The following is a 25219-nucleotide window of genomic DNA, read 5'->3' as shown; positions in this document are numbered from 1 at the left end:
GAGCATTCCCCCCCCCCCCAGAATTGTTAGTGTGACTCACAAGCAAAGCATCAACTACAAAGAGAATTCAAAGGACATAAGTTAAATAAAATAAAATTCTAATTGAGACCAAAAAGATGTATAATAAATTTTGTAGAATTTGTTTTGTTTTTTTTTTCAGTTTGAATGGAAGCTTTTACGGGTAAAATGTTTTCTGTGATTGTCAAGATAAAATATGAAACATAAATTTTTTTTTAATTCTAAACCAAAGAATTGTGGCTCTAAATTTTCTCAGAGTAGTTTTTTCTTATGATTTACTTACTAGGATTGCATTTTAGTAAAAAAAGTTTCATGAAATGAAAAGAAATATTAAAAACTTTCTTAAACAGCATTTTTCTACTTTTGAATACTTTTGAAGGTTTCCTTCTGAGTAATTCTATTTAATTCTGGGTAATTGTGGTTTCCAGAGGAACAAATGGTAATTCAGCTTGTACATTTGTAAATTTATATATATATATATATTTTTTACAGATGCCTGAAGATACTGGCCCTTCATATCGGGTGAAATTAGATTTACATGCAGCATCACCTGTTATATTTTTACCTCAGAGTTCTAGATCGACTAAAGTACTTGTCGCTGATTTGGGTAAATTAACTGTAAGCAACCAATTTAAAAAAGCTGGCTCTGAGGGCACAATTAGCATTTCTAATGATCCAGATTCAGGTAGATACTAATTTAAAATAATTTAATAATTTTTTAATTATTTTCATCCTTGAATTAAGTAATATGTAATCAGTTTTTCATTTAAATCATATTTTGCACAATGCATTAACTGTCCATTTCCTTTTTGCTGGTTGTCAACAACATGGTTCTGGAGTTTCAGTACCCAGTATGTGCAGCTGATTGCACATACACATTAGGAAATTATTAATAAACTTGTTAATGCTGCATAAAGTATGTATGTAAACAATATATTTATGTTTCAAAAATAAAAAATTACAAAGTTAACCGGCTAAATCATGGCGAAATGGATGGACTGATTTGGAAAAAAAAAATTGGCATTTATTGAATGTTTTGAAATTATTTTCTTTTCTTTTTTTTCAGATGTGTTGTTAGATGTAATGCAAATACAACTGGAAAATATGGATTTATTTACTGGTGAATGGAGTTTAGAAACTGGACAGTTATGTATGGGAAGTTATTGGATACAAACAAACGATTCATCAATGTTAAGAGAAAAATGTCAATTACAATTACAAGTAGAAAGAAATTTAATGTCTCGATTTACTCATTGTGGTATGGGAGTTTTACTATCTTATTATTTAATATGTTTAGTAAAAATAGAATTCTGCTATAACCCAGGCTTTGTGAGACAACAGGTACCTGTGTTATACTGTAGATTAAAATGACAATAGATGTTCACCCTAGATTAATGATGCACTTTCTACTTGTCTGGAAGGAAGTACCTGTTGCTAACATTAGCGGACGTTGTAGTGAACTATTTTTTGTTACCAAACACTCATGCATTATGCAGTATAGTGATTAACTATGAGACCAGCCAATCACAAACTTGCATTTTCTATCGTCTTTCTATGCATTAAGTGTACGTAACAAAAAGACACTATCTTTTCAACCCGTACAATTGTTTTTATCTCGCTAATTTACAATAATATTAAAATTAGAATGATATTGCATTTGGACTGATTAATAATAATGTAGTAGCTATGCTATGTAATAAACCTTTAAAGGTTTGTTTATAACAAACCTTTAAAACTGAAAATAATTTACATTCCATATGGACGGTGCTGCCAAGATGATTATATTACTATGAAAAAGTTAGCTTTAGTTTGTCGCCAATTAAAACTGCTCAAATGATAACATGTAATTTTCTTTTTAGTAGCGTTTTAATTTCAGTTTGTGATTGTACTTGAAAAGTTTTCCTTAATTTTGTTATAAAATAGATTAATTCTGTTAAAATAATTTTCATTTGATTTACTTAAACTTTTTTTTTCATTCTTCACAATAAAAAAGATTTGATGGATCAATATTTTTGTCCTAAATGATAGCTCGCTTCTTGCTGTAGATTCTTGAAGATATTAATTTTTTTTATATATAATTAGATTAAAATTATTTTTAAAATATAAAAATGTCTCCCAATATTATTATGAATATTGTATTGATGCTTGTAGCATCTTGCAGGAGCTATGTAGTGAAAAACAACGCTATTCAGTTTCATTACAGCTGTCAAATCATGTATAAGTATTTCAGGTCATCGCATTCAACAATATCTTTATTTTTCTTAGAAGGGCAATTTTTTTCTAAATATTATGAAAATACTCAATTTTCTTATCCATCGACCAGATAAAACCTATTTTATTATCAATAATAGTAAAATGAAAATATTAATTTATTGTATATTTTTATAATATTTAACACTAGTGCTTTTGCAGTGCACATCACTTCATCAGATGTAAAAATTGAAATAAATGTAAAAGTTTAAAGAGAAGAATATTGTCTCTTGATGGTTAGATTGTAAACTGGTAATGGAGAGAAATTTCCACTACCGGTTTACAACCTAACCAAAAATAGACAATATTTCTCTCTTTAAATTTTTAAATGTATTTTAATTTTTACATCTGATAAAGCACTATGTACCACGAAAGCGCTAGCGTTAAATATTATAAAAACATACACTGATATAATACTTAATTACAAATTCATTAAAGCCTATTTTGTTTGCATTATTAAGTATAATTAATTATACCTTCTGTAATATAAATCAAATGTTAATGCTTGTATTAATTTTTATCTTAAACATTAAAAGTAAATAAAAAATAAGAAAATTCAGGTTAAATTTCAAAGTAGATAATAATACTTTCCATATCCATGCTCGTGAGAAAGTTTGGTCAAATAATTAGTTTTCTGTTGTGATAGTCAGCTTAAGTTAGTTTATTTATAAAAATAATTTGAAAAATTAAAAGGAAAAATAATAATAATTATTATTATTATTATAAAAATATTTCATGTTTGACATTATGACTATCTACTACATGTACTTTCAAATTGTTTAAAAAATATGGCAGATACAAGTAATTCCAGAGGCAATTAGGAAAGTAACTTATGATTCATCATTAAGAAATTTTTTTATATACATCTTTTAGCTACTTTTCTATATAATTGCTGTCAAAATTTAGGCACTTGTCATATATGTAAACGAGTTTTTGACAATCATAAAAATTTGCTGCTTTGAATAAAATCTGTTAGTAACGCTGCTTTTCAACTCCTCGTCATTTTCCAAATGCTGCATAGCTAACCTTTGCTTCATTTTTGGAAAAAGGTTCTAATCATTGGGAACCAAATCAGGGCTATGTGGAGGGTGGTTTTAAACAAATCCCATTTGAAACTATCGATTTGACATTGAGTGCATTCTGTAGCATGCGGATGAGTGTTGTCATGAAGAAAAACATGCTTGAACTCAGCAGGTCACGTCGTTTGTTTTGTATGGCCCTTTTCAATTTTTTCAACGTCTCGAACTAAGTTTCAGCATTAATTAATTGTCATGCCTCTTTCCATAAAATCAACTAATATCACACTTTTACATTCCCAAAAAACTGATGCCATCAGATTTTTTGAAGAAAGAGTTTGACGGGCTTTTATGAGTTTTTAGAGAACTGGTGTGTTTCCATGGGATTGATTGAGCCTTTGTTTCCATGTAAAAAAATTTAACCTATGTGTCAACATTTATTACATGATCAAGGAATTTATTCTTCACGTTAAATGGTGAAGTTAGGTTAGTGTTGATCCCATCCTCTTTTTTGAGTGTTCTTCAGAAAGAAACATATGTACCAGCGAGCACAAAATTTGTGGACACCTAACCTATCGGTTAAGATTTCATATAACACTGTTCATGATATTTGAGGAAAAAATTTTGATAATTCTGTTATTGTGAATTTATGATTTTTCTTAAATTTTCACATTGACACTTACCATAAGTCATCTGTGACAATTGAGGGTTGACCACTTCTTTCATTGTTGTTTGTTTGTTTGATCTTCCTGAAATATATAACACAATTTCGGTAACACAATTCATCAAAATAAAAATATTAAGAAAATTAATAACCCCATTCAAAAATTTAACTCCTACCGATACTATGATTTTTATATGATTTAAAAATTTGTAAAAAAATATTTAATAATTATTTGTAAATAGAAACTTATGCATAGAACTTTATATTCTCTTAATATGTATAAGTAATTACATATATAAAATGTACATCTCACACATAAAAAAGTTAATAGTCTCCAGCAGTTTTCAAAAATAAAATTATCCAATATTAATACACTTTTTATGTGGGAACTAATGAATTTTCTCCACTTACTCAGAAAATGTTATAACTTGAATTTTTATACTCGACTAGCAAAATTCTGCTAATAAAGCTAGACTATGAATAAATTGATTTTTCACTCGATAATAAAGAAGATATAGTATATTCAAAATTAATTGTTTGGAGGCTATATTTATGTAAGTTTCAAGTAAAAATACAAATTATTATTATTAGCTTCTTGGATTTTTAGTTTCTACAACATTCAAACAGCTTCTTGTTTTTTCTTTTTTTTTTCTAAGTTTCACCAGCTTGAAGTACACTGCATTGCTATTTATTAGGGTAAATAATTTTTTTTTTTTTTTTAGTACCAGATATGAGTATTAAGGGTACATTGTCTACACTGGCAGCCACACTTAATGTTGACGAGTACAAGTTGTGTAAAGGAGTTCTGGCATTCAATATTGGTGAATGTGTTGATGATTTGCAACCAAATAATAATAGTAATATTAAGAATGGTGATGATGATGAAGAAGCACCTCAACAGGTTAGTCCAAACACTCTATGAGATCTGTTCAGAAAATAACAGAACTTTATTTTTTTAATATTTATTATTAATTTTACTTAGGATTCAAAGTTCTCCCCTTCCCATATTCACAAACGTTTCCCAGTGGTGTTTACACTTCGAGAAGCAGTCCTGAATAGCTTCATTTGAAATGGCCTATAAGGTTTGTTACGAATTTGCTTTAATATCATCAATAATCTCAAATCGGCGTCTTTTCATCACTGATTTTAATTTCAGAATTAAGAAAAAATCAGAAGGAACCAGGTCTGACTAGTAGTGAGGCTGAGGGAGCACAGTCATCTGATTTTTGGCACAAAATTGATCAAACCTAACAAAACCTGAGCATGCAGGTGCATCATCATTGTGAAGGAACCATGGTCTTGCCACAACTCAGGTCTCTTTTAGCGAATTTTTTCATGTAACCATTGTAAAATCCCTTGACAGTATGCATAGTTTACTGTTTCACCTTGAGACAAGAATTCAAAATGCACAATTTCATTAAAATAAAAATAAAAACAGAGAGAACTACCTTGACATCGGATCGAGATGGCGTGTTTTCTTGGGGTGTGGAGATGCTTTGCCAGTCCATTGTGATGATTGAACAGTTGTCTCAATATCATAGCCATAAACCCAGCTTTCATCTGCCGTTATGATCCTTTGCATGAATGGTTCATTGTCATCGGTTTGTTCAAGAAGTTGCCAACAAACGTGTACTCGATGTTCTTTCTACTGCTCAGTCATCAAACAAAGAACAAACTTTGCTGCAACTTGATGCATGTTCAATTTTTCGGTCAAAATGTCTTGGCATGATCCAATTAAGATGCTAACCTTTTCTGCAAGTTCTCTGACACTCAGTCGGGGATTTGCATGCACCAGATCTCGTTGGTTTTCTGAACGTGGGTGTCATCAGTTGAAGTTGAAGGCCTTCTTGGTCGAGGATCATCTTTGATTGACTGAAGATACTTTTAAATCATGAAAATTATTCGTAACATTGCATACAGCACAGAGCATCATCTTTGTAAGCTTGTTTCAAAAGTTGAAATATTTCTGTGAAAGATTTTCCTACTCAAAATTTTACATTGTATTGTTGCTTCCAAAAATTGCTATTAATACTTAAACATTTTGCACTCAAAAAACAATAACACAAAAACTGAACAAGATATCAACAATCCAAGAACATGTGGTTACAGAGGAGGTTGTGCCGAATATAATGCTGTCAACCGTACTTCACTAAATAAATATCTTTATTAGCGCGTAATTAAAAATGTTCGGTTATTTTCTGAACAGACTTCATATTTTATGTTAATTGTAATACAAGCTTTTATATGTATTTAATTGAGTCTAATCTATAATTTATTTTAATGTATAAAATGACAGAATATAAATAAAATTAACTTCTTGAATAAAAGTATTAATTTTAGGATATGCTGTATGTTTGGCAATTGTGTAGAGGACACAGGAACTTTAAAAAAAAAAAAAAATAGTTAAAGAAGTCAGTTTTAATTACACTGTTGTACAAATTTAAAGGAAAATCTTGAAACTGAAGTACAAGTAGATGATCATAATTTTCTTTTTATATTAAATCTTAAAATCAAATTACTTTTACTCAGTTACCTTAGATTTTTAGTAACTACGTAAAAAAATAATAGCAAAAATTTTAACTTCATGAACTTAATGTTAAATAAGTTATGACATTATAATCTACACAATCATACTTTTTAAGTATTTCTATATAGTAATTATTATTTGAGAAATGGTAGAAATAAATAAAATAAAAGTTTGTACCTGTATTTTAATACAGAAATTTGGAGCTGAATTAACTGAGAAATTACTTTTCCTTTGTGCACCAAAAAATCTTTTCTTTGTAATAACCAATATACCTTATGGAACCTTTACTCTTTGTTCCTCCAAGCGCCCAAATTTTTTAAGAAGTCAAAATAAGAATGTTAAAAGATATATTTTCAATGATATTTTACGCCCTAAATTTACCACCATTTTGGAAGGAAAATGGTATGAAAGATAATAATAACCTTACATAACATGAACTGGTGAAATGAATATCTGTTATTACATGTATAGGATGCGGCAGAATAATTCCCACATTCTGAAGGTTAATTTAAAGAAAACTAAATTAGTTAAAAAAATCATTTTATTATCATAAAACACATATAATGCAGCTTTTTAACTAAGTTTTGAAAACTATGTCGTTCAAATGTCGATAGTCATTGGCGATACATTGTCAGACTCTTTCTTGGAAGTTATTCAATTCTCTCTGGCACATCTCGAGAGGAATGGCGATATTTTCTTGCTATATCATATTCTTTAAGAGATCTAGACTTTGAGGACAATGCCTAAAAACCTTTTCTTTTAAGTATCCTCACAAAATGAAATCACAAGAGGTCAAATTTGGTGACCGTGCAGGCCACCCAGTGGTTAAAGAGATTAAATGACCGAGAAACATGTTTCTCAATACTGCAAACGAATGTCAAGAAGTGTGAGCTGTAGCACCATCCTGTTGGAACCAAATATCTGTAGCATCTACATATTGATCTGAGGTTACAGTAACTGTAACACCACTGTCTTCAAAAAATGGGGGGCCCCATATAACAGTTTTCCGTGTTGCATATTAAATATAATTTATACAAGGACCTTTCAGTGGTTTTAGGTGAAGTTTGTGTGAGGGTTTGCTCGACCCAGTAATGAAAATTTTGTTTGTTTATGTTATGAAAGAGATAAAAATGTGCTTCATTGCTAAACAGCACAACAGCTGCCAGGTTATCTACTGCTGAAATTTATTTCACAAACCTTTACGATTGATACAGTCCCTCTCACTTAATTCTTGCGCGATTCATTTTATAGGGATGCATTTTAAGTTCCCTGTGGAGAATTCTTCATACACTCTGATCAGAAATCTTAAGTACAATTACATGTTTTCTTGCAGAATACATTTTAGATGCTCGAGGATGCCTTTACTGCCCACACATTTTCTGGTGTTGTAATGGTTTTAAGGTCTGCAAGATAGTTTTTTTTCAATGTTGATCCAGTTGCTTGGAGATTAGAAACCCATTGCAAAATCATTTTCTTAACCAGAATGATGGCATGTCAATCAAAATTGTATATGAAAGGCTCACTGAGTCACGACCATAGATTCATTATTTTTGATAAGCACTTCAACAACAAAACCACATTGTTATCCTATCCAAGCCATGATAATGACTAAAAAAGGACCTCTGTTAATTAGCAAGACACCACCCGTCTTCATTTATCCACCACATACATCACGATGACTTTTCCAGTATGGAAGGTACTACTGCCGCACCTTATATTTCATTTCACAAGAAACCATACTGCAAAATTCTTAAAAGTCAGAAACATGTTTGGTTGTTACTCCATCACAAACAAATAGATAAAATGCTAGGTCAAGTTAAAATAGTACCTCACTCTATTCCATCAAAAGTAAGGCACTAATTGCTTGGTAACTTTGTTACTAATTCATGTTTACCAGGACTTCAGACAATTTGTAAAGTTAATTGTTTTAGTTTTAATCTTTTTAATTTATTTCATTTCTGTATTTTCTTTCAAGTGAAGTGAGAGCTCTTTATTTTATCCTTTTTTATATATGTATATAAATTTATTTGTGTTATAAAAATGTTGTAAATATCATAGTACAGAATTATTGTATTTTATTTATAGAGTGTTTGGCCTTGCACTTCCTTATACCTGGAACTTTTAGATGTAAGTGTGCGTCTACAACCATCACCTGATGTGACATTAACTTGTATAAACTTTATTAAATCGTATTTGAATGTGGATTCATATTCTGATCGTACTCAAGATGTTGATTTAGTTTCAAGAGAAATTCTTATTACCGATACTAGATTCCAAGGTAATTTTTAAAAATTATTATAATGTTATTTATTAATGGTATTTGGTCATGATATTAAAAAAGTATTATTATTTGCCAACGACTTAAAAAAGTATCTTTAGGGTTAATAATTGTACAGAGTACACAGTTTTATGAGGTGTCGTCAAGATTGGTTTGTCTAAAACACAATGCATCTTAATTTGGGAAAAAATTTCTATTTCCTGTGACAATAAAGGTTTATAATTCTATACACCTCCAATGACAAAATACTAATACAGATCAATTCAATATTCCATCCAGTATTATATATGTATTTGGGAAAAACAGGTTTTTTTGGTTTTATTCTAAGCTGTTTTTTTAGTTGTCTATATTTCCAAAACTATAACAAATCTTGGTGTGCTTCCCTGGGTATTTTCTACATAAAACTGTCAGCTAGCTTTTGAATACATATTTTACTGTGGAATTATGGTTGGGACTGTACCTATTCTGATACAGAAGCAGTTGAGAAGACTTCTTTATACTTTGTGGTTACATTCAATCTATGAAAATTGAGGTTAATTGTAACCTCATTTACGCACACCTTCAAATACAATTTTAAAATATAGGGAATACATGCTTTCAAATACAATATTGTTGCATTAGAGCTTGTCTTTGGCCATTAATTTTTAGTGTGTGTAATACTGGTTCATTAATAATAATGACTTCCATACCCCATTTGCCTGTTCTCAGAGAAACTGTATACTAATTGATTTATTTTTTAACGGATAAAATCATTTTTTTTAGTGTGTAAAAAGGGTTAATTTGCAATATCATTTGATTGATGTATTTTCTGTAAAATCTAATCATAGAAATCAGTTGTACTTAGTTGATGTGTTTTAATTTATTTTTAATAACAATGTTTATGTGTTTTATTTAAATGTTTTTATGATCTTTACGTCTTGATATTTTATGATTCTTCTTGATGGGATTGCACCTTGTCATTAAATTGTGTTGTCTCATCCATCACATTGTTTTTGCCTTTGTTTTGGGTTTGTCTTATATTTAATGAACAATTAATAATTTTAGTACATTACCACTCTTTGTTATTATATGCATATGTAGTATGCTAAGAGGTTTTCTGATGTTCTATACATTGGTTTCATTTTCATAGGTTTTCCACTTCTGAGTTTAAATGGGTATCCTCACAAAGATAGAGCAGGTTGTTAAGAGGTGATATGGTCATAAAAAAAAAAAATTATCAGTCTAATCTGTTTCCTGTTCTTAACAATCCCCTTTGGATCTCCACACATCCCTCTTAACCTTTTAGGACTAACATACTGTAAATCCTAGTTCATGCTGAGACTAGGTTATTTTATTAAAGTTACTCATCTTTATGTAGTCATTCTGCATGATTTATCACTTCACAATGACAAGGAATGAATATTATTTTAACTCGTTTAAAATTTCAAACTTTTTTTATTTTATAAACAGATTTTAAAACTCAATTGTTATTATAGATATAAACAAAATGAAGTCTTCCTTTGAGCAAAACTAAGGACTATTTTGAAAAAGATAAAACACATTTGAGAAATGTTTTTTTCAATTTATCTAATAATTCTTGAATTTTGAAAAATCGGAAGCCAGGTGGTTGATCTTTATTATTGGCTGAATGAAGCATACTAAGAATGTTTAAATATCTGTCTAGCCATCATTTCTGAAAATAATGGGAAATGTATTAGCCTTTCTGTTCACCAGTATTGTTTTAGAATTTTTCTTATTTCTTGGCATAAGCATAGTCAAACTCGAAAATGTATACAGTTCACCTATGTCGGTTGGTTTCCATCGTTGTAAATTTGAATGAGCTAGATCGGTTTGTTCAGAGGCTTTGGTATAATATGTGTTTGTTTCATTCACTATTTGTTCAGTGATTTCGGGCATTATTAGAGCTTTAACGAGAAGAATAAATCCTGGACATGAATGTGATGAATCGGCCATGTTTACTAATAGAGTTCAACAAAACTTACAGAACCTAGTTTTAGAATGCTGGTAACATGATTTTATTCTTCCTATTTACAGCTGTTAGTTGCAACCTATCAATTGTCCAAATAATTCAGTCACGTTAACACAATGATAGTACTCAAATGATAAAATTCTAAAACAAGTTTATGTGATTGTAGTCTGTGCAGACAGTTTACTGCAGTCACATAAACATGACGCTAGTCTCGAAAAGTTTAAAACCTAAATTCTGCATAATGCTGGTTTTTTATTATTTCAAACAGTTTTTGAACCATTTCTATATCATTAGGTTTTCTGTTGAATGAATCAGATATATGTTTCTTTGAAATTTATTTAAAATGTTCTTGTAAGGTCAAATTGAATATTGACAATAAACATCTTTTAATCATTTTCATCTAGTTAAAAAAAGCTTTCAGAAACATACATTAAATGCATGTTGTTTTATAATTTGTAAAATACACTGGAATTAAATTAAATCATTTTTGGTCTACATGTTCATATGAATTTCCTGTCCATTTCTACATTATAAACGTTGCTCTTCATATACTTATATGTTCTTTTTTCTCTTCCTAAATAGATGTCTTTTAATTATGGTATGGATGTATGGATTTGTGTTTAAAGATTTTTATAAATGTTTAAAATATTTTTTAGTTCTAGATTAATTTTTGACCCAACCATCCAGTGTAATAATAAAAGGGCTATTTTAAAATTCACTTGAAATTTGCTGTAGCAAATAAACCAGTCATGATACTTGCTTAACAATTACCGACAATTTATAATCTTGTTACACGCACATCTGCTGTCTTTCTGTTTATTTGTTAGATAAGTAACAGTCAGTAAAGCATGGAATCTATTACATCATTACTACTGCAGAACTGTGAAATGCATTATGCGGTTCACTTTTCCCTTTGAAGTGAAAAGACACTTGCCATCAAGATCCAGCATTGATTTTGGTTATTGTTTTAATATTATAGCATATGGTTGCGAGGAAACTGGATGTATATGAAAACCAAAAAAAATCAATCAAAGAACCATTATTTAAATGGAAGTTGAATGGTGTTTTAGGATTAAGTGGGTATTTCTGATGGAATTCATGGAACTTGAAATTACAATAATATGAAATATTTATTTTGAAATCGTGTATATAAGCTTTGTAGATCTATCCAAATCTAATGGCATTTGCTTTGCTAAGTTTTCATTTCAACTGTCTGCCATCTTTTCACCACAATGAAAATTGGCTTACTATCCTATGGTTTATACTGATGATGAGTTCATAAATGAGGAATTAGTTAATGGTTTTGTACTTTGGAGTCAGATTTTTTCAATGATAGTCTATAAAAGGTGGTATCATGGTGTGATAAGTACCTGAATGATATTAGTGGTAACTTTTTAAAAAAGTAATGTTATATGTAGATAACTTATATGTATATTAAATTCTTTTTCTTCTGTTTAACCTCCAGTTATAAGAGAATTTATGAATAGGCATCATGTAAATTATGCAGTTGGAAAATGTAACGGACAGATTTTGGCAATGTATTCTTTCTTTTTCTCCCATACATTTACAGTGCCTACAAATAATTTCTTTTAGTATGAATGGATCTTCCTTTAACAAGAACGTAACAAATATATAAGCAATTTGATTATATTATAAGATTTTGTTTATTTTTAAATGTAATTTTTACTGTTTTTACTGTTCTGTTCATTAATTCCAGATGAGCCAGTTAATAAGAGATCAAATGTTTTTACTAATATATTACAACCGATGCAAACGTTATCAACAACACAATACGTTCAGGCACAAATACATCACAGGTAATATATGATTATTTTGTAATGTCGTTATTCATTAATATGGAAAAAGAATGTCAACTGTTAAATTGAATTAAAAGAATTAATTCTATTGTAATATATATCAGCATTATTGTTTATATAAGCTGTCCAATTAAATATTATGAGTGGTCAAGTTATAGGATAAATATATTTGTGTCAGAATAGTAGCATTTTTACCTTCCACCTGGTAGGTTCTGTGTTCAAACCAGTCAGATTCACATTTTTCATTTGCTGCAGAATTCATTTCTCATAAAATAAAAAACAGGGAGGGTAGTTATAATTGCATTGTCAGTGTAGTTGGATGAATTGAATAAATTAATAAAAGTATAGACTGTTTTGTGTTTACTACTATAACAATTTTTATTTAAAAGAATAATATTTAAGAGAATTTTTTTAAAAATAAATTTAAAAAAGGAGCCTGATTTTATACCTCTGATTATTGCAGTGTTATTTTTATCAATTAAAATTCGTAAGATCTAAGACTGAATTGTTTTAAATGTTGTAACATTATTCATCATACCATTTCAAATGGATCTACCCTAAACTAAACTTTTAAATTTTTTATTCTTCGTAGGACATGATGTCTTGCAATTACAATTCATGGAGATTTGGCACATACTGTGTTGGTTTTATTATGAACTAACCGTTCAGGACTCACCTGGATTCTTAGGGCCCAAGGCAAGACCCAGGGGTTCCCCATAGCCTCCTTGGGTCACAGGGCCAAACCCAGGGCTGCAGAGCTTGCCTTGCTTGTCATTCCCATCTGAATAGAGGACTCCACCTCTGGATCCTGGTCTTCATTAATTACCCTTATGGAAGTGAGAATAGTTCTGATAAATAATAATTAAAGTATTCAGGCACTATAGAAACCTTGAAAAAGAAACTAAATTGCAAGACAGAATAGTAGTGTACACAGGCCTTTGATGGGGAAAACTCCACACTTGTTTCTGTTGCCATGGTGATTAAAATATAATAATAGAGTAAAATAATTAATTTTTATTATCTTGAATATTATTCATCCACAACTTCACCCCTAAGGGGTTCGGGCATCGATCTATGACTTAAAATCTTCCCTGGAATAACACTAATCTATCCTGCAAATTTGAAAGCAATTAATTGGTTGGTTCTTGTGTAATGCTGTTGCAAACAAACAGACAAACTTTTGGAATCATATGTAAGAGTAATGAAAGTTAGTTATAAGTTAATTGTTAGTGAAGTTATGATAAACCGACCTTTTGTCCAAAGGTCTTGGGTTCGAATCCCAGTCAGGCATGGCATTTTCACACACTACAAAAATTAACAGTCATCTCATCCTCTCAAGTAATACCTAATGGTGGTTCTGGAGGTTAAAAAAATTGTTACAATGTTTGTTATCAGTAATTAAGAAAACAATAGATAAAAAATAGTATTCAGGTAGTAGATATATAATAATGATTACACAGTGGCTGTGGCAGAGGAAACAGATTAATTTTACCTGATTATTTTTGGATAACTGACCATCTATATATGAAGAAAGTCTGTTTACTTTCACACCTAAAAAGATCTGAATAGTGACAATCCTACTCACTTCAAGAATTTTTTGCTGGGATATGATATATTTTGCAATCTTTGTAGGCTTTGTAGAAATCTTAATATGATCTACATCAAAGATTTCCAATCCATATCCGTATTCTAATTAGATGATCCTTTACCATTTGTATGTCACTTTGATTTTTTTATTTGGTTGATTTCATTCAGGGGTGGTGGAACATAGCTTAATTTGTTACTTTTTTCAGTTTATAAATTTTCTTGATATCATCAGGTTGTGTAAACTGATTTTTCCTGAAACTTTATGTAATAATTCCTGAATATTGGTGATTTATATAATTTAATCGTGTTAATATTCAGTCAGGAAATGAGAAGATAATCATCATGGATCCAGTTTCTCAAAATTTTACTGAGAGTAAAATAAATTTTTTTTCATAATTCTTTATTCACATGGTTACATAATTAAATGTTGCTTTTAACTTTGTCTTAACTAGTAATCAGTTGCAAGTGGAATCCTCAGAAGTCAGAGCTGTAAGTTGTGCAAGCAACTCTTTGACAGCTGTTTTTATTTATGATTTGTTTTTGTTTTTTTTTTTTTTACAATGTAATTCCATAATAACAATAAGTATCAATCATTGTGATATTATTTTCATTTACGTTAACTTTTTTCTTTTTATTTTACAGAAGAAGAGCAGATCTTTCAAAATTTACTATACTTTTGAATAATATGCGACTAATGGCCATACTGGATTGGTGGGAATTATTTTGGGATTTTCTAATGGAGAATCCTGAAAATCCACCTAATGGTAAGTTTATTTTAATCAGAATTATATGACAGTAGTTATATTAAAACATTAAAAAATAATAAAAATATTATTCCACAAGGAAAATAAGTTAACTTGCAAATAAATAAAAACATAAGTAATCAAATAAAAAAAAACAAATATGCGATAAAACTGCATTTTATGTGCTATAAAAACTTATCATTTCAGCTACACATTTCTTCCATTGGTGAACCAGTTTTCTGGTTATTTCATTCAAGAATGTTGTTGGTTTTTCCTTGATCCATGACTTCACTGCATCCTTCAGTTCACCATCCATGGTTAATGAATACCCTTAATAATATCAGTCTTTAACTGGGAAAAGAAGTGAAAATCACTGGGTGCCAACTCTGGTGAATGTGGAAGGTATGGAATAGGATCAACTTTTATCTTCACATGACCCTCAATGGTTACACAATGTGTGTGACCAAGCATTATTTTGTTGCAGAATTATCAGCTCCATGGATTGTTCAACACAACTTATCCATCACCTAAGGTGTTATAAGTATGCATCTGTTTTAGAAGTACCAGTGCTTTGCATCAGTCACAGAAACTGGTCGACTACTTCAAGAACTTCTTCAGTTTTCACTTTACCAGCTTCTGATGCAAAACGTTTTTTTTCTGTTAACTTACAGTACTTTAATCAACAACTTAATAACCGTAAATGACTTTAAATAATAATGAATGTCAATAGTATTAATTTTTTCCACTATTAAAAATTCAGTCACTGCATGTTGTTTTAGATGCATTGACATAGTATACATTCTCGATTCATAACATAACATAATAACATAACAGTACATAATTGTGACTGACAGAAAAGTGGAAGTAGTGAGTAAAAGAGTTTTGAAATGTTAATAGTAGCGAAATGAAAATATAAGATAGAACCTGTTGCTTTGTACGACGTAGTATATGTCCTTTATGTTCCAGTGTATGTTGTATTACATTTACTAAATTTTATATAATATGGTAATTATGTATGTTCTGGATTGTTACAGTAATTAACCCAGTGACAGTTTCTCATTTGCCATCTCAGTGTGCTGATGTTGTACCATTTGAAATGAAACTAAACGTTACAGATTCTGAAGTAGTTGTGGTGGAAGATACTTCACAGTGGGATACCAATGCTGTTATACTTAGGGTAACTATTCAGTTTATAATACAATAATTTCTATGCACGATATATGGTTGTTTATTTATTTACACTGTTCACAGTTTTAGCGCACTTAAATAATAACTGAAATTTGATTTTAATTACATGAATTATTTTTTTATTTTACATTTTCGAGGGAAGGAACAAAATTAGTCCTTCAAGTAAAATTGTTTACGTAAGTGAAGTCAAAGTTAATCATGTTTGTGTTTACACATACAATGCACATGTGTTCCTGTCTATTGGAATAGACATAAATATTATAAATGGTATTAATTCAATTTACTCAAAGTTCTCTTGATTTACTTCAAAAAGAAGAAACAGATTCACAAATTTAACAAGCCTTTAATGAAAACATGCCCTATCTCTCTCTGCTCTGGTCCACTTTCCAAAGCAAGGTCTACACCCTCTCGCATCGCAGCTCTATCACATAGTTCTCCACATATCCACTCTCATCCTAACAGTAAATATATCAACTAGCAGGGCTCAATGCCAAAATTCCTGTCTCTGCGAAAAAAGCACCCAGGCAGGCCCATAACTACCCATGTTGCTGTTCTATCTATACATCTATTACAGCATCAGACCACTCAGCCATACTCTGCAAGGCTAAGAATCTAAGGAAGCCAGCAACTATGTTCCATTCCCTTTTGGTTTTCGACTTAGTTTGCAGATCAAAACCAGAATTGATCCTACAAGCTCTAGCTACTTTGTTACATTCAGCTTTGTACCCGGGGGCAGATATTTAAATCATGGCACATACCATCAATGGCCATATACTCCGGACCCAAGCCTAAATTAATCAAACCAAATCTCTGGCCAACCTATCACGAAAACCCAGAAAGAAAGTGAGTAATATGCTGATTGGAGGAAATCCACGTAACTATCTGCATAATTCTCACATCATGAAAAATACCATACATGTAACAGCCATCAGACAATTCAGTTCACATGACCTGCCATAAGTGGAAACCGTCATTGTCTATTTTTTTTTATGCACCCAAAGGTAAGTTGGTCTACCTTCTTGGCATCATAACATATTGGCGCTCAGTCGCAAGGATATCAATGGACTTAATACCAGAAATAACAAGGACCACCTCTCAAGAGACAGTCCTATAGGCACGATCCAGATAATAATAAGAGACGCTGGGCTTTCAACAAAATATTCCTATAACATTTGTACCTCATTCGATGAGCCCAGATAAGGTGCAGCATACAGCATTATAGATTGAAGAAACTCAGCTGAATCTCATTTAAATAAGCCTAAACTCCTTGAGAAGTGTGCAATCAAATGTGTTTTTGGTCGTCTTAATTAATTTTTGGTTGCAGCAGCCATTGAGCAGAAAGCTTTTTCATACCCAGAACATTATGCAAAATGTGGTGGACATGGTTTATCAAGATGTTTGCAATCTCAGTAAAAACCTGTTTTTAGTAACCATTCATTTAATACAACACTTGGATTTTTGTGATGATTTCATCGATTGTAATGATTTTTGGGCATCCCAAGCATTTTCATTTAAAATGGATGTACGACCCTGTATAAATCCAACAGTCCACTTTTTTACCTCAAAAAACAAAGGAGAAGAATCCTTTAAAGTGGAGTCTAACTCTACTTGTATGTTCATCAGAGTTAAGCCTTTTAAAATAAAATACTTTATATTTATAACAGCTCAGACTCCTATTTAATCCATTTTTCAAAAAAATGTCAAAACTTGTTTGTTTTATTTGACAGACCAGCAACTATAAACGTACGTGTCTGAAACTTTGCAGCATGCCATCGTAAGGATCATACTTGACAAATATCGTAATCATTTGGACATGCTTGTGCCATCTGTCAGGCCCAGAACTTTCTGAACAACACTGTATGTATAATATTCAAATTTTATGTTGCTTAATTAATGTTTTTAATTTAATTTCAGAGTACAACTGTTATAACATATCATCCATTGGAAACAGAGAAACCAGTGTCTTGTAGCCTAAATCATTGTGAGATGTTCTCATGTATATTAGGCATGGAAGATGAAACTGCATTATCAATTATCGATCCAGTTACAATTAATATTGAAATAGTTAATAAACATTCAATGTCTGAAGGAGATTTCAAGGTTCTTAAAGTAAGTTTTTTTGTTAATGTAAATATAAATTTTTGTTGATGAAATATAAATTTTTATAACTTATAAAAATACCAAGACTGAATAGAATTTTTACCCTGACGTTTCACTTGAAAGCAAAGTGGTGCATCTCTGAAGGTTAGCAGAGTAATAATATATATGTTGATTATTGTTTTCTATCGATTGTTATCCGACATTCATCATTTTTTTAATATGAGGGATTTCATAAGTAATGAATGTATCTTTTACTTATATGTGTTTTGTATTCCCTTTACAATCCTTCTATCCAGTCTCTGCTTCTCAATTACAACTTTCCAACACTTCAAAAGCGTCACCGTGTTATTTCGCCAGTCTGAACCAGACAACTGTTAGAGAACATTGGATGCAGCTTGGTGAAGAAATTGAGGTTTTTTAAACTAAAGTGTGGATTATTCAGAACATGAAGTAACATTTTCCACTTATATTTGCCCAGCAAATCAGTCACAACTCTCCCCAAGTGCAGGATGCGTTGTTGTGCAAAATAAGTGAATGAATGACCTTCTACCAGTCAGATCAAGATTAGTTTTTGTTCATTTTTTGGATAAAGTCAAAATAATGTGCCAGATCATTTGTTTGATCTTTGAGTGAACTCATCAAAAACATTTGTTATTTATGGGGAGCATGTTAGTGTACTGTAATGGAAGACAAATATTAAAAACACAAATTTCAGGGTATATAATGTAGTAATTATTTTGAAATTAAAAATTAAAACAAAATTGAAAAATTAGAGATGTGAACCAATCAACCCAATAAAACTACAAATGGTAAAAAACTATTGTCATTTATATGTTAATTTAAAAATTTTGTTGATCAAATAAATGTTTTTTTTACCTACATCAGTTTATTTATTTATTTTTTTTTACATACATCAGTTTATTTTATTTATTACAGGTACAAATGGTCCATCTTAGTCTACGATTATCTTATCATGATGTTCGAATGTTTTCACAAATGTTACAGTCTTTACCACAACAAACCAGATGGGCAAGAAAAAATACCAATAGTATCGCTAATAAACCAGCTAACTTTTTAAGTAAGTATTATTATTATTATTTTGACTAATTCATTTTGTCTTTCTTATTCTATTCTGTAAACTTGTGTTAATATATATATTATATGAAATGAAAATAATAATTTATATATATAATAATAATTATATATAGATGTATGAAATTTAAACCACTAAAACATTCAGTAGATAAGTTAAACTTACCACATTAATTTCCAACAATCAATTTTCATGGTATCCTTTCTTTCAGTTTATATTAAATTCTTTAACTGCATTAAAACATATTCTTTTAATAATTTGTCATTTTATTCGAAATTGTTTTCTGTTTTGAAATTGCTTCTATCCTCTCTCAAATTATCTATCCTTTCCTAAGACTGCCCTTATTCTTGCCACCACAAATCCAAAAATTATCGTCTTACCATTCTTGTCATTCCGTTCCTGAACTAAATCAGGAAATGCAGAGTATTTTAACCTGCATCTCCGTAATTCTTTTCTCCAACTCGATAACTTTTTCTAATTTTTTTTTTATATCAATAAATTCTCTAACAATGTAATTTCCAATTCTATTTCTTCTATCTACCTTTTTTTGTATATTTTTATTTAAATAATGATTCTTTTTTTTTCTTACATTAAGGTTTCAATAGTAAGTTGATTGTTTTATATCTAATTTAATTTTATTTTTGTTTTTCTTAATGGGTTTTTTGTATACTCTTACTTTTCTATTTCGTACATATTTGAAAATATTGTTTTGTGTACACTTATGAAATATATTTTAATGTATGTTCCTTAAACTTTTAGCAACAATCTTAATTTTTAAGAAAAGGCTAACAATAACCTTACTGGTTATTTGCCTTGAAAAAATAAAATAAAATCTTATCCTTCAAGACAAATGTGAAACTTCATTTTTAAAGTTTTGTTCCTGCTATTCTTCCTTCATTTCTTGTGTTATCATTCACAACTGTATTCTGTGAATCATTCAGTATGATTTTTGCTGGGTTTTATTCTCTTAGGAATCTCATTCCATGCCATACTTTTTACACTTCGATAAAAAGCTTTCTGAACCGTTTTCCAGTTTCTTTCTTTTATTATTCCATTTTGTGCTCGGAACACTTCCTAAATATTCAAAACGCTTTAACTGCCAACTCTTTAATCCTTATCTCTTCTGTTTCATTTTATGTCATCACCAATTGCCTCAGTTTTCTCCACACAAATCTTTATATCTCAACTTTCAGGCCAATTCTTTATTTTTAATTGTTTTAAAACTCGCTTATGAAAGAGCTCTCCCACCCGAATCATAAATAGCAAAAGGAAAAGTACATTGCAGATATGTGTGTTCAACAAACCATTCTGTTTCTACACATATATGCAGATTTAATGTGATGAAATCTGAGTCATCTTTATCAAACCTAAATCTAACTCTTTTCATGGTGCTAATCCAGTTCCTTGCACAAAACTACATATATGAAAGACCTAAGAATTTTGCAAACTTCTTTCCCAGGTGGACCCAGACATATGAGTTACACAGACTGATCTAAACATGATTCTAAACTGATTCCATTGGCAGTTCCTTTGTAGTTAATCGCAGGGTTAGGTTTGTTCTGCCAGATTAGTGTAGCATATTTACTGCTAAATTATATATTGTATTCATGTCATATTTTTTCCATTATATTCTGTTAAGCCTTGATTCAGTAAATGTTCTTTGAGGAATGTCTGATACATTCACTATGTATCCAATAATTGTACATAGTCATTAGTCTGTTTCCATTGCTGGTAACTGTGATGCATTTGTCATTCTTTGCTTGGTTCCTAGCAAAGAATTCCTGAGATGTAGGAATCCCAGATGGTAAGTTACAATGTAATACATGTACTAACTATATAAGGATACTTCCATTTATATACATACTTCTTGCACGCGTCTAAAGAGTTCTCTAATTCTTTTACAATTATTCATATCGTGTTTCATGTACCATTCATATATTTTTTAACAGAAATTTATAAAAATGTGATTAATACTTTGCTACGTACAATGTGACATTCTGTAGCTCATTTTTTTCAAATGATGATCACCTGGTGTGGTTATTCCAGTTTTAAAAAACCTTCATTTTAAAATTTTTTATATCAACTAGTAATACTATTTAATGAATTTTTGATATATAAGAAATGAAATACTAAATTTTTCCAAAATTCCAGGCACTTCTTTTTCTGTTGTCAGTCTATTTGTTTCTTCCTCCAGAATCAGTTTTGATCCTCTTCCATTTTAATTTTTAATCATTGTTCTTACTCTTTCTTCTCTTTTTTGTTTTTATTCTGCACTTCTCTTTTGTCATGAATATTTACATAATGTATTTTATAATTTTTTTTGTGTTTTTAATTTTAGGTCAAGTCAAGAAATTAACAGCATTAGGTTTTACTGTAGAAGATTGTTCAGAAGCATTAGAACGATGTAATGGTCAGTTAGATGATGCGGCTCTGTGGTTAACACAACATGCATTAAGTACAAGTAGTCATTATTCTTCGTATAACAGTAGCCCAGTCCATTTACAACAACAATCACCATTTTCTTTCACTAGTATAGAGGTAAAGTTTTTTATATAATTAAATTTTTGTATTTTGAAGAATTTATTTTGGTTCATAATGAGAGGGGATCTTGCATATAAAGTGGACCATTTGCTTATGATGATTATATTCCAGATCTTTTTATATCATTAATCTTCTTCTTTTTTTTTCAATTTACTTACTATTTTGTACTTACCTCCTTTTCATTTGTAATTAATTATTTTTCTCTTGATTTTTTTTAATTGTTTTCAAACCAAAGAAAGTAAGAGCGGATAACCATGAGAAATGTTGCACCATCAGTTTAATGTTTCAGGAATCAAAAATATTTTCTAGGGTAATTTAACAGGTGAAATGTACATGTAGTAAAAGATACATTAGATGAACACCACTTCGGTTTCAGAGAGAGGCATGGGTAGAAAGAAAAGAGGCAATTCAGATCAATTTTAGAAGACAGGCCTAAAAAGTATACAACTGCCCATTTGGCATTTGTAAATCTCAAGAAATCATTTGATAATGTAGAGTAGACTAAAATATTTAATGTTCTAAAGAAAATTTGGACTTTATATTGCGGAAATAGTTATTTATAATTTATACAAGAATCAGGTAGCTGTGATAAAAATAGATGAAGAAAGGAATGAGAGAAGGTTGCAGCCTATCCTAATTGGTTTTCAATTTTTATTTAGAAGATGCAATTCAGGAATTTTAATGAAAACTTGATAGTGGATTAACTCCAAGTCGAATAGTCCAATCTAAACATGTTAAGAGCCACTGATGCATGATTATTGAGTTTAAAAGAAAAAATAAAATGCATTATGAATTCGAAGAGAAATTTACTTTGAAAATAAGTAAGATTAAAGAAAGGTAATGAAATTTGATAAAAAGCAAAATAATTGGAAGGTAAATATTATGATTGAGGAAAAAATTTGTTGGATATTATAGAATTTTGTTATTTGAATTGTAGAATGACAAAGGAAAGTAATGTAGATTTAAAAAATAGACTGGCACAAGCAAGGAAATCACTCGTGCAAAAAAGGAGTCAACTAGTATCAGATATATTTCTAAGAATTAGAATATTCTTTAAAATATCCTAAAGTAGTATAGAAAGCATTTTACAGTAACAAAATGTGGACAATAGGATATATATAAAGTTATCACTAACCTGAATTATTCTCTGTATTGAGAAATAAATTGTTTTAGGTGAACTGCTAAAAGAGGGAACTGCTCGTGGTGATGGACAATTGTTTCTCTCGGCTGCTTATCTAATTTACTCTGCATCACCAAATTTACTCTATTACGTTTTCTTTTCATTTTATTTCTGTTTCTTTTAGCAATTCCTTTATTTATGTATTCTACATTTTCCAGGTGGAAATTAATAAAAGAGCTATTTTTCTTTCCAAAACATTTTGCATCAGCTATTCTCGTAAGGGTTTTGGACCTCAAATAGCAGCTGAAATCTTTTTTAATAATTTGTTTTTTTTTTAGGTTATAGGTTTTCTGTTAATTTATTTATTGTTTTTTTAAATTGTTTAGTTTTTTCTTTTGATAATGATTTTAATATTTTTTTTAATTTTATTTGTACAAAAGGAACTTTTGTTTGGATTTTGACACCGAGACCAGTTTCTCATAATAGTGTAATTGTGTTTATTGGTATATATGAGAATAATAATAATTTTTTTTCAAATAAAGAAAAAGATCAAGTTTTTTTAATCTTGGCCTGTGATTCAATGCCAAATAGGAACGAAGATAAACTGATTTTACAAATTGTATAATAATAATTAAAAATAGAAATCTGAAATTTTAAAAAGATATAAGTTAACAGAGTTGGGCTACCTCGGGTAAAAATTTCATTATGATTTTTGCATTAGGTTTTTAATGGCAAGCAATCAGAGTTAAGCAACATGACAGAAAGCTCAAAAATGATGTCTTTTTTCTTACCTCCTACCAATACCTTTAAAAGAAGAGTAAAATAGCCATCTAACACCATTAAATAAAACAAAATTATCTAAAAAAAAAAAATGTTTCCCTCTTCGTGCGGGTCTCCTTAACGTGGTGAGTAAATGATCTTCGGTGGTCTAACCACATTCCAAGGTACTTAACATTTTTTACAGATTGAATGAGGCCTTCTTCACTTCTAATAGAAATGTCTCCAATTCTTCTCCTTCCTGTTATCGGTACCATAACTGTTTTGTTATAAGATATACTAAGACCATTCATTTTCATCCATTTGCGTACCATATTCAATGCCGCATTTGTAGCTGGTGTCACCTCCTCCTCTTTTCTCGCAGTAACCGCTAATGCTAGGTCGTCTTCAGGAGTTAATCTTACTCTGTGTAAAATTTTGAGTTTTATACCGTATTAAACGTATTACTTTATTGTTTTAATCTTGAGAGTTAAAATTTATTTGAAGTAAAACTAGGAATTACAATGTATTACCTACAAAAAGTACCCAGCCTGTTTTTTATCCTGTTTTTATGTTAATGTAATTACAATTTTCCAAAACTTGTTTAATATATTATATAACAAATTAGTATTATATTAAAAACAGAGTTTTTTTATATGCCATTTAAGTCGTCTTACATTCTTCATTTAGTTTACAATGGGAGAGGCTGCTGATTATGGATTTCCACTGAATTCTCTTCACTTCTCTTCAGATTTTTCATTTTGAGATCTTCCTTTATACGATCTAACCAACTTCCTTTAGATTTCCTTCCTAATAAATCTAAATTAAACTTTATTGTGCAATTTATTTGCTTTACATTTTCTATAAGTGCTCTTCATTTCATACATTAAAATTAATTCTACACTGCTCTAATTCTAAATGTTTTTTTATTGTTTTATTTATTATTCAATCTTTTCGTGTTATTGGCATAATACTTCTAAAACATTTAATCTCATTTGCTTGCATTTTACTGTCTTCTGTTCTTGAAATCTCTGAAAGATTTTTTCTGATGGTCAGTTTCAAGGTTGCAGCCATTTTTTATTTCTATTATAGCATTCCACCTATCTGTACATTTTCACAGCTCTATTATAGTCTGTTAAAAAACTTCAATTAATAACAGGATGGAAAAAGGGTTGTGAACAAAAGAATAATTTTCATTAGAACTACCAGGATTGTCAGCATTCTGTTAAAAGGAGAGTAGTCACCTTATCTTGGTTCACAGTGCAACAGATGGAATTTAAGAAATATAATGCCTTCAATATATACTTCTTGCTTATGTAAACGACTATTCTTTTCTCTAGTCTACAGAAGTACTGCCCGTTTCAATAGAAATTCTTTTTTTGTCATGAACATTTTGATGTACTTTTGTCATCCTAATTAAAATTTTGTGTATACCTTATTATTGTTTCAGAAAAAAAAGTTTATTTTCAGCTAAGTCAAAATAGCAATTTTTCTTTTAATTTCCATTATACTGTCACATTATCACTATTTATTTAATTATATGGAACATTTA

The 25219-nt window shown here is 29.9% G+C and overlaps 1 protein-coding gene across 1 annotated transcript in view; it reads left to right on the top strand.

Moving 5' to 3' along the window:
• Vps13D (vacuolar protein sorting 13D) overlaps positions 1 to 25219 on the top strand; it is a 250013-nt gene that overhangs the window by 138446 nt on the left and 86348 nt on the right. The window contains exons 33-42 of the mRNA XM_075378066.1: positions 511 to 703; positions 1085 to 1276; positions 4671 to 4849; positions 8561 to 8753; positions 12440 to 12539; positions 14769 to 14890; positions 15904 to 16046; positions 17972 to 18166; positions 19094 to 19235; positions 21589 to 21788. Of these exons, the coding sequence (XP_075234181.1) occupies positions 511 to 703; positions 1085 to 1276; positions 4671 to 4849; positions 8561 to 8753; positions 12440 to 12539; positions 14769 to 14890; positions 15904 to 16046; positions 17972 to 18166; positions 19094 to 19235; positions 21589 to 21788 (1659 nt within the window). The remainder of the gene's footprint in view (positions 1 to 510; positions 704 to 1084; positions 1277 to 4670; positions 4850 to 8560; positions 8754 to 12439; positions 12540 to 14768; positions 14891 to 15903; positions 16047 to 17971; positions 18167 to 19093; positions 19236 to 21588; positions 21789 to 25219) is intronic.

Source organism: Lycorma delicatula, chromosome 11, assembly GCF_047948215.1.
Source record: "Lycorma delicatula isolate Av1 chromosome 11, ASM4794821v1, whole genome shotgun sequence".
NCBI lineage: Eukaryota > Metazoa > Arthropoda > Insecta > Hemiptera > Fulgoridae > Lycorma > Lycorma delicatula.
Note: the sequence above shows the minus strand (reverse complement) of the source record. Positions and strands in the feature narration are given on the sequence as shown.